The sequence below is a fragment of the Cucumis sativus genome, chromosome 2 (assembly GCF_000004075.3).
Source record: "Cucumis sativus cultivar 9930 chromosome 2, Cucumber_9930_V3, whole genome shotgun sequence".
Lineage (NCBI taxonomy): Eukaryota > Viridiplantae > Streptophyta > Magnoliopsida > Cucurbitales > Cucurbitaceae > Cucumis > Cucumis sativus.
Genome location: NC_026656.2, coordinates 13,481,176 through 13,496,182, shown reverse-complemented (window position 1 = coordinate 13,496,182; position 15,007 = coordinate 13,481,176). Strand labels below are relative to the sequence as shown.

The 15,007-nt window shown below is 31.3% G+C and overlaps 1 protein-coding gene across 1 annotated transcript; it reads left to right on the top strand.

Annotated features, from left to right (window-relative positions):
• The first annotated feature begins 547 nt into the window (after nucleotides 1-547).
• LOC101222339 (glutamine--tRNA ligase) lies at nucleotides 548-8,509 on the top strand. Its single transcript, XM_004147007.3, has 23 exons — nucleotides 548-882; nucleotides 1,003-1,053; nucleotides 1,144-1,215; nucleotides 1,383-1,479; nucleotides 1,600-1,695; nucleotides 2,953-3,014; nucleotides 3,163-3,264; nucleotides 3,365-3,460; nucleotides 3,682-3,834; nucleotides 3,938-3,993; nucleotides 4,170-4,260; nucleotides 4,346-4,432; nucleotides 4,640-4,837; nucleotides 4,914-5,012; nucleotides 5,570-5,701; nucleotides 5,789-5,925; nucleotides 6,038-6,137; nucleotides 6,217-6,312; nucleotides 6,792-6,892; nucleotides 6,982-7,087; nucleotides 7,186-7,275; nucleotides 7,372-7,501; nucleotides 8,008-8,509. Exons 1-23 carry the CDS (start codon nucleotides 745-747, stop codon nucleotides 8,097-8,099), a joined length of 2,382 nt encoding a protein of 793 aa, XP_004147055.1. The 5' UTR covers nucleotides 548-744; the 3' UTR covers nucleotides 8,100-8,509.
• The last annotated feature ends 6,498 nt before the right edge of the window (nucleotides 8,510-15,007 follow it).

Here is a 15,007-nt window from a genome sequence, read left to right as displayed (position 1 = left end):
ATTTCCAATTATCTAATTAGTTTCAAATTTCAATAAATCTTAAACTTTAGGTTAGTTTTGATAAGTATAACAAACCCACCAAATATTTACACTCTCGTCTAACAAAATGTAAAAGTTCATAAAATTTGTATTTTTTTAAAAAAATATTTTAAGTGTCCTCTTCCTTTTCATATTCTTCCTTTTTTTTCTTTTTTCCATCCATTTTTTCTTTTATTTGATTTGATTATCCAAATTTAAACGACCATTATTTTCCAAATATAAACGAGTACCAATTTTTTTTTTAAAAAATGTAAACTAGGAAAGAATAGACAAATATAAACTTTCCCAAATATATTAGATATTTTGTATGGTAGGCGTTGGACTTTTTTCGTTTTGGAAATCGTTAATATTTTAAAACTTTCTTATATTTTTTAAAAAGACTACTAAATTTAGTCTTTTACCCAAAATTAAATAAATAATAAAAAGGATTTGCTTGTTGAAGTATTTTATTTATTTATTTTACTTGAAGTTCAAGTATTTAGTTTTGCAAATTGACCCTTTAGAATATTTGACTTCTCATTTTCTATCCATTTAAGTCAAAGCAAATACCTTGTCCTAAATTTGGAATCCAACCACCGGAATCTCCACTCCACAGCTCACAGATTCCTTCCATTTCCTTTCAGCTTCATTAGGGTTTTCTCCATTACCTCTCCTTCTTCTTCCCGGCTCCATTCCCAATTCATCCACCTCCATTGACGCTCTCAAATGACGTTGAATAATGATAACATCGACAAGGACAAGTTGCTGGAGCAGTTCTTGAGAATCGGCTTGGATGAACGCACTGCACGCAACACCGTCGCCAACAATAAGGTCACTGCCAATCTCAGTGCTGTTATTCATGAGGTATTCTCACTTTTCTCTCATCTCTGTTAGTTTCCTCGATTCCTTCATCAAAACTAGTGAAATAATGAGAAGGAGTGGAAAGAAGGTGATGTGCAGTATGTAATGTGCTTCATTTTTTAGGCTGGCGTGCTTGATGGATGTGATAGGGCTGTTGGAAATCTCTTGTATAGTGTAAGATTCTTCAACCATTTCTAATTTCAGGTTGAGGAAATGATTTTATCTGAATTATTATTAATGGCTTCGGGTTGTATTTCTGTTCAGGTTGCAACAAAGTATCCAGCAAATGCACTTATTCATCGACCAATATTGCTGGATTATATTACCTCGAATAAGGTTTTTGGATGGAGATTTCTTAATATATAATTATATTGATATAGATAATTATCTATATTTGAGATACTTTCTTATTGTGTCGTCACTTTAATTTCTTGTTTAAGTTGCAAGATGATTGTAATCATACAACAATTTTTTATCTTTTAATATCTTGTGTTACTTTTCAGGTAAAAACGCCGGCGCAATTGGAAGCGGCATTTTCATTTTTTTCTGCTGCAGGCTCAGAAATTAGATTGAATGAATTTGAAAGTGCATGTGGTGTTGGTATGATAATTTTTCATGTTATTTGGTTTGGTCCTTTGGTGGGATTGCACACTTGTCATTGGTTTCTCTTCATTGTCATATTATAGGGTAATATCTTGATTATATTATATATTCATGCAGGTGTGGAAGTTTCAGTTGAAGAAATTGAGCAAACTGTGAATGAGGTTTTTGAAGAACGTAAAAATGAAATTCTGGAGCAACGTTATCGGACAAATGGTTAGTTCATTTCTTCTAGTTGAGATTTGAAATGTGATGAGATTTTTTTAACCTTCTATTCGAAGATATGTAAGCCGTTAAACCTTTATTTTTTCTGGATGAAATTCTCCATTTCCCAGATCCCTTGTTGCCTGTGATTGTGTGTTTTTCTTCTCGGGGATGGTTGAAATTATTCAATTTAAGATGGGTTAGTTAGTCTCTATAAGGAATTGTTTTTGCATTTCTTTAGAGGGGTTTTTGTGGTCTTAGTTTTGTTGTCCTCGTATTCTTTCATTTTTTATCGATTGAAGCAATTGTTTCTGTTAAAAGAAAAGATTCTTCTTGCTTTCTTATAGATTATTGTTTATCCAATATTAATTTCTCTATCTAATAAATCTGTTTTGACTCCATGCTTCATGTTTTTATGCTGTACTGCAAACTGAAAAGTGGTTGTACTTGATTGAAGATGTTTTCAATCAATCATTTTTAACATACGTGTTGCTTCTTACATTTTTAACTTACCGCAAATAGATCTTTCTTTGTTTTGAACTTCTATTCATTTTTAATTGTTATGTATATGGTTGTACTTTGAGACAGCATGAATCGCCACATTGAACTATTTTTTGACTCTCTAATAGATTGCATCCATCTGAAAGAATGTGTTTAGTTGTAACTCAGGGTTCCTTTCAACTTATCCTATAATTTTGTATTTACTTATTATTATTTATTTTTATGTTCGTTGATTTTATGAAATGGCATCCCGGCATAGATCTAGTGGTGACATCTCGCAATGAAATAAATGTAGAATCAACCACCATAAGCTAAAGCATTGGTAAAGTGAGGAGCTGTAAACCCTTGTATATTTAAGCTTGTAGATTTATGCTATGGTAGCTAATCAGAATATCGAGCATCCATTTTAGTGTCCAAAGCCAAAATTTTTAGGCTAGGTGTTCCATGAATTTTTTTAGCCATTCTCTTTTACTTTCTAATTTTTGTGAGTGAAATTGTAGTAAGCAGTAAGCGCATGCATATAGGATGAAGGTAGGGATCGAGGACAACAAATTTATTCCAGGAGCAAAATTGCATTTAGGTGCTATGGGTTGTCTCTGCTCTCTGCGGCAGTGTTTAATTGACGATTGCATGCCAGTTGGTATTAGTATGCTGCCTGTTTTTTTATTGGATGAAACATTTCATTGAATTGCATGCATATAGATAGTTTGTATTTGAAATTTATTCAAGTTTGTTCAAGTATCTTTGACACATTACTTTTGGTTGCAGTGGGTGACTTGTTTGGCCAGCTACGGAAGAAGCATCCATGGGCTGATCCAAAAATTGTAAAGGTGCTTCTACATTATGAGAACTTTATTTTAGGAGTTTACACTATAAGTGTATCTGATTGGGCTCATTAGTTTTCTTGTTTGTTAATTTTTTAATATTATATTTGCTCTAACGTTGTTTTTCCACTGTTTGTTTACCTTATGCTGACAGCAATTTATTGATTCCAAATTATTTGAATTACTTGGTGAAAGGACAGTAGCAGATAACGAAAAGATAGCGAAAAAGAAAAAAGAGAAGCCTGCTAAAGTAGACGTGAGCACATCTTTTGTACTGCAGAGTACCTGTATCTATTCATGTGATGTCTAGTCCTTTTATACCTTATTTTCTGTTAAAACTTTTGGCTCTGGTGCAGGATAAACTTGCTGCTACTGTTGCACCAAAACAGCCTCCATCTGAGGAAGATCTTAACCCATATTTAATATTCCCTCAACCCGAGGATAATTATAAGGTAAAATAAATTCCTAAAAGTTACTTTCCTATAATGAATTGTGTCTTCTATTTTCTAAATATTTTTGTACTTTTTTTTCATAAAAAACATATTGGCTATTCTCATTTCTCGAGACAGAAATTTGCACGAATGGAATTAGCAATTAGTAAAAATTGTCGTGAAGGATTTCCTGCCAACTAATACAATATTTAACACAAGTTTCTTTCTTTACAAATTGAAAGGTTCATACTGAAGTATTTTTCAGTAATGGAACTATTTTGAGATGTTGCAACACCAGGGAGCTGCTTGAAAAACACCTAAAAGCAACAGGGGGAAGAGTTTTAACTCGGTTTCCTCCTGAGCCAAACGGTTATCTCCATATTGGTCATGCTAAGGTAGTATCAGCTATTCTTGTATGATTTTTATTTTTCCAATATCTGTCTTTAGTTTTTGACCAGAAACTTTCTTCAATGTTTTATTATCCTTATGATCGAGCAGGCAATGTTTGTGGATTTTGGCCTTGCTAAAGAGCGAGGTGGAGGCTGTTATTTGAGGTTAAATTTCTTTTCTTACATTTTCCAACGATCTCAGTGTATCTTTTTTATTTGTAACTAAGTTTATTATTCTTCTACTTTAAATCTCTTATGGGTTCAACAGTTTCTGACCAATGCTTATCAACACCATAGTTGGCTGTTTTATTTATGCTGTTGTTTCAAATGGGTGCTTGTAGGTATGATGACACTAATCCAGAAGCTGAGAAGAAGGAATATATTGATCATATAGAAGAAATTGTCAAGTGGATGGGTTGGGAGCCTTTCAAGGTGTAATTTTAGTCCACTTCGGTCAATTATTTGTTTTATCTATTCTTATCTTGAACCATTTAGTATTTGTTCGTTTCTTTTCCAGATTACTTATGCCAGTGATTACTTCCAAGAACTTTATGAATTAGCTGTGGAGCTCATACGTAGGGGTCATGCTTATGTTGATCATCAGGTCAGTATGCAAATCGTTTTTTCTTTTTCTTTTTTTAATAGCAATGGGAGTGTTTCCTTTTAGGATTCTATTTGCGAGGCCTCAAGGTTTACGATTATCATGAGTTAATCAGATTCCTTAACTTTTGTACTTGTGTTAGTTTTTTGTGATCCATGAGAACATTGACATCTGTTCTGACTAAAGTACATTTTCAATTCTTGCTTTTAGACTCCTGATGAAATAAAGGAGTACAGAGAGAAAAAGATGAATAGTCCTTGGAGGGATAGGCCTATCGCTGAGTCACTGAAATTGTTTGACGAAATGAAGCAAGGTCTGATTGAGGAAGGCAAGGCAACTCTTAGAATGAAGCAGGACATGCAGAGTGAAAATTTTAACATGTATGACCTTATTGCATATCGTATTAAGGTGAGTTCTATCTTAGCCTCTTGGCTCACACGGCTGAACTTTGTGGACACTGAGATGTTGCCACTTTCTCATCCAGTTCACTCCTCATCCACATGCTGGAGACAAGTGGTGTATTTATCCAAGTTATGATTATGCACACTGCACTGTGGATTCTCTTGAGAACATAACACATTCGGTATGTTTGCCTCCTTGATATGCCTTCATTTTTTAAATTTTTTTATATAGACATAATAAACACTTCATTCAACCACCAAAACTTAGCCTAGTGAGAAAAGCCACAAGTTGCTACTGCTCTCTTCCCAACGAGAGACGAATTACATAAAAACCTTCTAATCTGAGTTGATGAAGAAAGTTAAGTAATTACAAAATAACTTATGTTGGCTACTCCAATTAGAAACAGTGAACTAAGCTCAAAACAAGTAAACCTTTTTTTATTATGCCATTGTTACAAGTTACTATATTTGAATTTTCTGTTAGTGAGTTATAGCATCGTTCTTATATGGGCGGTTTTGTAAATGCTGAAGGTTGTGTTCTTGTCTTGGGAGGTTAGTCAAGTGTGGAAGAATTCTGACCTCTCGAATTGGTCATAGTTGAATGGTTCTATGCTCTCAGTTGAAAATTCTTTAGCAAATAAAGGATGGCTATCTCAGTTGCATAATGATTTTTGTTTACCATAACTGATCGTCAGAATATGATATCTCTACCTTCTTTTATTCTATTGCTTTCGGGCAGCTGTGCACCTTGGAATTTGAAACACGTCGTGCCTCGTACTACTGGCTGTTACATGCTCTGGACCTTTACCAACCATATGTGTGGGAATATTCTCGTCTCAATGTTTCAAATAATGTGTTGTCCAAGCGTAAGGTGTGTGGCATGCTTCTAAATTCATCTTTGAACAACATAGATATTTAACCTTTTGCTACCTTACTGACCGCATTTTGTCCTTTGCAGTTAAATCGACTAGTGACTGAAAAATGGGTTGACAGCTGGGATGATCCTCGTCTATTAACACTTGCTGGTCTTAGGCGCAAAGGTGTTACATCAACTGCAATTAATGCTTTTGTTCGAGGAATGGGAATTACCAGAAGGTTGGAACTTGTTGTATGTCTAGTTTATGTGCATGTAAAAATATGTCAGTTGTATTTGATGCTACATTTTGTTTTCTGTTGTTACCATAATCATCTGATGTCTTCACCACAGTGACTGTTCTTTGATTCGGTTTGATCGTCTTGAATATCACATTAGAGAAGAGCTAAATAGAACAGCTGCACGAGCAATGGTTGTCTTGCAGCCACTCAAGGTGCACATCTTTGATTGTTATTAGATTTCTTACAATTTAATTTTTGTTTGTTGTTTTTGATGATTTTTTATGCTCTCAGGTTGTTATTACAAACTTTGAAAACGGATCAATATTGGATCTTGATGCCAAGAAATGGCCCGAAGCTCAAGGAGATGAGGCATCAGCCTTCTATAAGGTGGACATCGTTTTCTCTATACTGTTTATATGCATTCGTTGTTGATGATTTATAAATAAAAATTCCCCCAGAACGTTTTCAGCTGCCCAACAATTTTTTAAATTGACGCTAATTCAGCTTTGTAAGGAGCATTTTATCAACCAATATTATGCTGATCCTTAAATTGTGAACTTTATCAATAATAGTATTCAATTTCTTGTAATTTCCCATTTCTTTCGTAGTCTCAACCTTTTTTCATTGATGATCTCAAACTTTTTTCATCATTCTTATGTTGCACAATCCTTATTATACGGTTTACACCACGTTTGTTTATATTTTGATTTCTTGTAAATTTTCATGAGATGTTTTTTTTTCTCTGTGATGTTTTTCTTATTAATATATTATCATATCGTTTACACCACACCACCTTATTCTTTTTGCATTGATTTTACTACTAGAACTGAATAGTTTTCTTTCCAATCGTCCTGTTCTTGCATTAGGTTCCCTTTTCCAATATTGTGTACATAGAACAATCAGATTTCCGGTTGAAAGATTCAAAAGATTATTATGGTCTTGCACCTGGAAAATCTGTCCTCCTGAGGTAGTTAATGCTTGAAATTTGTTTTTCCATTATGTTCTGTTCGCATAAAATGCACGCCAGAAAATGATAACAATCTTCTCTGGTTACAGGTATGCATATCCTATTAAATGTACGGACGTTATCCTTGCGGATGATAAGGAAACTGTACTTGAGATTCGAGCTGAATATGATGCTTCCAAGAAATCAAAGCCAAAGGTTTCTTTTGTTTTGCCAAAGTTATTTATTCTCGAGTTTTAATTCTTCTTAAAGCTTGCAGCACAATAATCAGGGTTCCTGCTTATTTTTTTATGCAGGGGGTCTTACATTGGGTTGCACAACCTTCTCCAGGAATCAAGCCACTGAATGTGGAAGTTAGATTGTATGACAAGCTCTTCCTTTCTGAGGTTGGAATTGCCCATGGCTTTTATCCATGCGTTTGTTTGTTGTCCATGCATTTTGTGTAATTTGTTTTTTCTAATTTTTGGTTTTTGCCATATCAGAACCCTGCTGAACTTGATGACTGGCTTGCTGATTTGAACCCACACTCTAAAGTAGTTCTCCCAAGTGCATTTGCTGTACCGGAACTTAGAAATGCTGTTGTTGGGGATACGTTCCAATTTGAAAGGCTTGGTAAGTTTTTTGGCATTTCTTAGTTTTAATTATTTAATTATTTATAGGGAAATTGCAAAAACCACCATTGCAATTATGCTCTTAGAATTTCAATTTTAAAAAATGAGCTCTCAAATCTATACATAATCGTTTCAAATTGAACCTTCAAACCTAAGTGATTGTATCAATTGCACCACTTATATAAGTTAGAGAGGTCGATTTGGACATTTATGAGTCCAATTTCTACCACTATTTTAAGTTTGAAGATCCAATTTTAACATTTTTAGAAGTTCAGGAATTCAATTTTCATGTGACAGTTTGAGTATGTATTGCAACTACTCTATTCTCCATTGTCATACCCCTACAACTATGCTTGTGCACGTTCTCAACAAAAGTAAATTTTCAAAGAATATAGTTTGAAATCACAAAGAATACGATAGACTACTTCAGAGAATACGCCTTATTGATTCTTCACGTTTTGGTTCTGTTTTGACTTCTGTAACCATCAATTTTCTGCATTTTGTCAGGGTATTTCACCGTTGATAAAGACTCGACTCCCGAGAAACTCGTATTCAATCGGACAGTAACGCTGAGAGATAGCTATAAAAGCAGCAAATAAGTTGAAAAGAAAAATAAAAGAAAGAAATGCAAAGATCAAGATTAGAAAAAGAAAGCAAGGTTGTTTTAGCTGGTAAAAATTCCGCTTTATAGATCGTATACGTCTACAGTTTGTTTGTCCATAACACATGCTAATATAGATTTTGTGGCTTAGTATACACACTTGGACAGGTTTTTGGTAGCTTTAACTATTTGTAGTTTCCACCTCCCTTTGGTTTTTCATTTTGAAAGTTCCTTGCTTTATTAGGAAATGTTTTACAAGTTGATGTGCTTTAGTTTTAGGAAGTTATTGTATTCAGTATTTAGTAAGCAGGTTTATTAGGCTTTGCTTATTCCAACCTATAAGTTCGTTAACCTTACATGCTAAGGCTATAATTGAGCTAGGTCGGATTGGTTTTTTCTTTTATAAAACCTAAACTGTCCCAAGCAGGTTAGAACTTGGATTATACCAATGTAGTACAAACCTTGTTGCCTATCTGCAAAAACTTCAAGCTTCACGGATTAACACTTCTAGCATAGAATAATATACTTCGAGAGACATGGCATACACATCATTACCCCCATCCTAAAAGATAAGCAAACTATTTGAAAACTTTGATTAAAACTGATTTATTACACTCAATATTAAGTCTCTAAGATTTCAAAATCATAAGTAAGAGTAAGAAAAGAAACCATTAAAGTTCACATTAACTCACACCCAAAGTGTTTTTGACTTTTATTAAAGCTTTCTTATGAGGATAATAGACATGAAGAGTATAACATTACTCTTAAGAAACATCAATGATAAAGAGAAAATAAATTAGACAAAAGAATTTATGATGTGTTAATAACTATTTTTTTTTTTTTAAAAAAAGGCTAACTATAAAGAGAGTATTTTTAATTTGTCCTAATTGAAAAAGGCAAAGAGTTGGGAAGTCTTTGCTTGGACCCAATATATATCTAATAATTAGTGATCTGCCCCTCAAGTCACAAACATTTTACCTTTGAAATTGTCACGTAATAATGTGACTTTCTTTGGAGGGCTTTGATTTTGACCATAAATAGTATTTGTACTAAATAGTTGACAATATGTTTCATTTACTTGATTACCATAAATGTTAGTGTTACTACAAAAGGAGTTACTAAATGACGAAGTATTAATTGAAATATCGTTTGGGTTGATGTCCTTAAATTTCATGGTTGTGTAGATTGTAACTGTATTGTACAAACATTTTATTTATCCAATAAAATATTTAGTTGCATTAACCCACAAAATCAATAAACCAACCTCCAATGTTTGTGGAGATATCATGTTTAAGTGATAACATAAACGGTATGTAGAAGATGGATAAGGTTGGATATCTTACCTTATTCGGGTGACACTTTGAATACGGCCCACTTTGTAGTTGTTACAATTGTTCTAAAGTTCTACAAAAGATATGATCATGATCATGATCATTCGTGTCGAGACATTAGAGTGATGATATTCTATATACAAAGTTTGTATAAAATCGGACCATGAAATAGATAGTTCGTCTCTTATTAACATTCCTTCAGATTTATCGATTCTTGATTTTTTTCGTTTTTCAGATATTCCCTTGTCTTTTCTTTCGTTACTATAAGAGACTACATTTCACCAAAATAACCATAAGAGACTTGATCTGATTCTTGAATGAGTTGTGAAATCATGGCTAAAAAGGTGGTCATTTGCTTTGCATGAGTGAGAGTGACTTATGTCGCCGACTCAATATGATTACTATTTAAACATTGGTGGATGAAGGGAGTTATTTGATTCCTCCAAAAATTGTTAAGATATAAGGAGAAATTAAAAAATAGAAAGTATTTTTTTTGCTCCCAAAAAACAAAATCACATAAGCCCACGATTATACGTTATTCTCACATTGAGAATAACAAAAAAGATTTGGTAGTGGTGTTCTTCCTATTGGGAAGTGATTCATGTGAAGAAAGAAAAATTTGTAAATGTTACTTTTTTTTCCCCCTTCCTCCATCGAAAAGCATGATAATCGGTTTGAGATTTATTATTATTATTATTATTTTTGTATTTTCTGTTTTTCTTTTTAAATTGAATTTCACTTGCACTACTTTCATACACTTCTGCTACGGAAAATTCATTCCTTTAAATATAACTTAGTTTGTTAATATATATTTTTACTGATAGTTTTTCCGTTATAAACTATCAAACTCTTAAAAAAGCAAATCATATAAAAAAATAACATAAGCACATTATGTAATCATGCTAGCTATACAAGTCATTGTTTTTATAAAAGCTAAGAGGATATTCTACGTGACAAACATGAGATAAGAAAGATAACTTCGTTTACATAAAAAGTGCTAAAAACCTTAGTGTTGGGCTCCAATTTTACGTAAAATAGCCAATTTAAGTCAGTATTAATGTTTGGTTCACTAGGTTTAAGTCGGTATTAAATAACTAAAATTCATCAACTTCCATAGCGTTTGTTATTGAATTTTAGCCATTTATCAAGAAACTTCAATTTTTTTTCTTCTAATTTCTCTCGTTTCCATGTTTCCAATTCGTTCAACATCATCGACCAACAACTTCGAAAACAATGTTGTAACAACCACCTTTGGCAAGTAACTCGGTCTATCAATTTCGACAACTACCTCCAATGTTTATTTAACCTTTTGATTTAAATCAGATCCCCAGACCTTAAAGATTTATCTATTTAATTTCAAATTCGAACCACAAATCTCTCGATGAACTGACCTACTACGTCAGATGTATAGTAAATAAAATGGTAATATGCGGTGTTGCAATCAAAGGATGATTGGACCAATTTGTCGGCATAACCTCAAACTTCGGACCCAATGGCTCTTTTCTTTTGGACCCACTCCGATTGCCAAATCTCACCACGTCATTTCCGCGTTCCTTTTCTTTTGCCATTATAGTTTTTATAATATTAAATATAATTAATCCCAATATTTGGAAAGTCTTTTTTTTTTTCTTTTTTCAAGAATAAAATATAGTTTTACTATTTTAGAATAAATAATTTAGTCAATGTTAAAAGATAAATCACAATTAAAATGGCAAAAGAGATATTCTATTTAAATTTGAGACTAAAAGGCCAACCTCATTAAGAACTTAATTGAAGGAAAATTTTCCATTATTATATTATAGGAAGAAAAACTTTTTAGTACCATGGGTGTATGTGTATTTAAATTAGTTTTACCCTTTTAACTATTAGAAAGAGTTATTATTATTTTCTTTCTGTTAAAAAAATACTATATTACAAATCTATAAAAAAATACTATATTACAAATCTATAATATGACTCGAAGAGATTATTAATTATGACTCGAAGAGAAGTATCACAAAGTATTTACATCGATTTTTTTTCCACGTCACGTATGCTTGTTATTATATGAACATCAAACTTATTTTTCTATTTAAATTTCGACATCAACATACACATAAATAAAAAGAGTGTATGAACCTAAAACATGAAAGAAAATTCAACTAGGTTTGTCCTAAAAAGTAGTCCTTTTGTCTCTTTTACTGAGTTTATATATAAGAAATTATGGTAGGTGCTAGCAAATAAAGGATCTTACCTAATTGATATTCCAAATATTACTCGTCTTAAAATCATATATCCACACTTACCCTCTTATACTAATAATAAAATAAAAGCTAAATTATAAAAATGTTTTTAAACTTTTGAAAATAGTTAGAAAATATCTTTACCATTAATTTTGGATGGTAACATTAAAGTTTTGTTTCAAAAATACCCTTAAACTTATAAAAATTCAAAAATACTACAATCAATCTAATTTTCATACCAAATTTCTTAACCCTAAAATAAAAACAAAAAATTTAAGTTAAAACCTTAGTTTAAATTTTCATCGATATGTGGATGTTTTTAGACTTTTCTAGGTTTGACATTGATAGAAGGAGTGAATCGATATTTTCATTATATCAAAGAAAAGTCCATGAATCACACAAAATAATAATGACAATAACACTAATAAATATTAGATATATTTATTTATTTGAAAATAATAAAATAATTATTTACTAATTTAAACGTATGTTTTTGAACTTTTTGTTTTTACAATTTTTTCAGATTCATCAAAATCAAAATTTACGTAGAATTAAGACTTCGATATATATATGAATCAACATCTATATTTTTAAAATTGTTTATAACATAAAATTACACAAAATATGGAGAAGTTTAAAAAAAGTTCCCCTAAAACATAATAAAACAATAACTAGTAAAGAAAATCTTACATTAATAGATCTATTAGACTATACTGTGTTAATAATAAAATAAAATTTTTATTTGACAACTGACTATATGTTTATTACAATAATAAATATTGAGATTGATTGTGTTTGTTTTAATATCAAATTTTGATTTTAGTTAACAAGAAAATTAATATAAAATTTGGATTAAGGAGAGCATTTGTTAACATCTTTTTAAGCTCAAAAGTATTTTTAAAACTTTTCAATAGTTGAAGTTCATTTTTAAAACAAAACTTTAACGATTTTCATCTAAAACTAACGATAAGTATATTTTTAAAAGTTTATAAAGGTATATTTGAAACATTGAAAAGTTTACGAGTAATTTTTATTCAAACCAAAAAGGTTAGAGAGATACTTTTGTAATTTAGCCTAATAATAATAAATATTTAGTAAAAAAAACAAACAATAAAGCTGAATTAAGAAATTAGTATTAACTTCAAATTCTCTAATTGACAAGAATCAGCCGCACGTGCCAAACTTTATCTCACACTCTGACAACGAATCCAAGGATCATACGTGCACACGTGGCCAGCGTGTACAATCCGCAGGCCGTTAAAAACTTTCAACTAAACTAACTGCCGTTTACTTAATCTTATAATAAAAACAAACTGCCGTTAACCTTTAGAACGGGAAACTAACTGCCGTTTATACAAACGTGAAATATGGGGGTCCACGCTCCACGCTCCACGCGCCTACCTTGACCATCAATTTGCTGCCACAGTGCACTGTCCACGTGGCCTTTATAGTGGGCCCTACTGTTGATGATTTTTCTAATTTTGGCCGGAAATACACTTTGACACTTGTATTCATTCTCTTCCAATACTTTTGTGTATATTTATTGATGCATATATTGTGTTATTAGAAAATGAAAAACCTCTCCTTTTCTACCTTTTTATTAAATTTTAATCTCATCCTTCTATCTACTAAATTTCTAATGTCTTCGTACAACTAAACGACTCAAACTAGAAAGAAGTAAGACGAGAAGACTCACGCTCTTCTGAAGCTTTAAATACAAAAGAGTACGCTAGGATTATTGTGGTACCGACGGATGTAAGAGAAACAAATAACTCCAAGAAGATTACCGCATGTTTTTACCTTCTAGACCTCTAGGTATGCTATTGATTACAATGTTATTCAGCTGGTTAAATTAATCACCTCTAAGTAGTAATAAGTTTTGCTCAAGAGATTTCCAATAATGGTTTGGGCTACACTCTAACAAACTTCTATCTCTTCAAGGATATTAATCCTCTCCCGTCCCCTCCTCACACGCATCTAGGAATGATCTTTATATCAAGAAGATGAACACTAACCTAGTTGATCTCAAAGAATCCACGCCAAAGACCTCTCACCTTAGATACATAATTATGTGCAAACCTCAATGTTCAATTTCCAATATGACTACCTTTGGGACAGGGAAATGGAAGTAGTATTTAGTCTGACCTCTTCTTATCAATCTGCCTCATTCTATACATCTAGACTAATTGACTCAACATCAACATTTTATTCCTTGCCTCCTGATTTTGTGTCAAATGAAATCACTGGTTAGAATTAAGTAACTCTTTGTTAAGTATACTAAATTTGTGGTAGATGAGTCTTATCTATCAAATTCAACATGAATTATAGTAACTCTACTGTCATATTAAATGATATATTGATACTATTGTTAATGTACAAAAAGTATATAAAAAAGTTTTTATATCGAGACAACACATTTCTTAGTTTCTAGTATTGGTACATTACATAGGATTTATATTTAAATTTAAAATTAGTTTTTCCTTAATAAAGATGTACGAAAAATATATTGTTTTACTTCCCTATAGAAAATAGAAACATTAGACCATTTTTATTTCTCACAAAAGTCTCTTCAATAATGTTCTAAAATTTTCAATTCAAATAGTAAAGTTCTTGTGTTATACATATGATTCACCATTCAATACCAAAATTTAAAGTTTAAAATACTTTTGGTATTATGTTTAGTCTAATTCACTCATTGGATGGAAAGTCATTTTCTAGTTAAAAAGACAAAAAAAGAAAACTTTTTTTTTTTTAAATGGAAAATTTATATACCAAAATAATCTTTTTTTTTTATAAATATAAAAAGTACAAATATTTTAAAAAGAATTTCACCTTAATGCTATAAATCACATCACTTTATTTTTTTAAAAAAAGAAAGATATTTTACCTATTAAATTAAAAAACTAAAAAAGAAAATGCCACCATAATAATTAATTAAAACATTTCTTTCCTTTTACTTATTTATTTATTTAATTTAATTTAATTTTCTTTTATTTTTTAATTGTCAAAAAGTCTTGGTTTGCCCATTATAAAATATTGACACGCGTCAATAAGCAAAAACATTATAAATATTTCACCAAACAAAGTGGAATAAAATTTGCTACAAATCATATACATCCACAAAATCATGATATTAATATAATATATATATATATATATTATAACATTATACAAATAAATCTCAGTTTTAATTACACATCACTACATTGATCGATCACTCCCAAAGAAAAATAAAGGGAAAATGACATAAATATTTTGTAAAATAAAATATTGTGTTTTCTTCAAAAGAAAAAAAAAAAAAGGAAAATACATGAAAGTTTCTGTTTTTTTTTTTTTTTTCCTATCCGCCAGTC

What these genes read in the sequence shown, in the direction of transcription:
- LOC101222339 (XM_004147007.3), top strand. Translation starts at nt 745, where the DNA reads ATGACGTTGAATAATGATAACATCGACAAGGACAAGTTGCTGGAGCAG. An exon ending in TGAAAGTGCATGTGGTGTTG is followed by an intron (nt 1,480 to 1,599) that starts GTATGATAATTT and finishes ATATTCATGCAG; the next exon opens with GTGTGGAAGTTTCAGTTGAA. An exon ending in ATGCTTATGTTGATCATCAG is followed by an intron (nt 4,433 to 4,639) that starts GTCAGTATGCAA and finishes TCTTGCTTTTAG; the next exon opens with ACTCCTGATGAAATAAAGGA.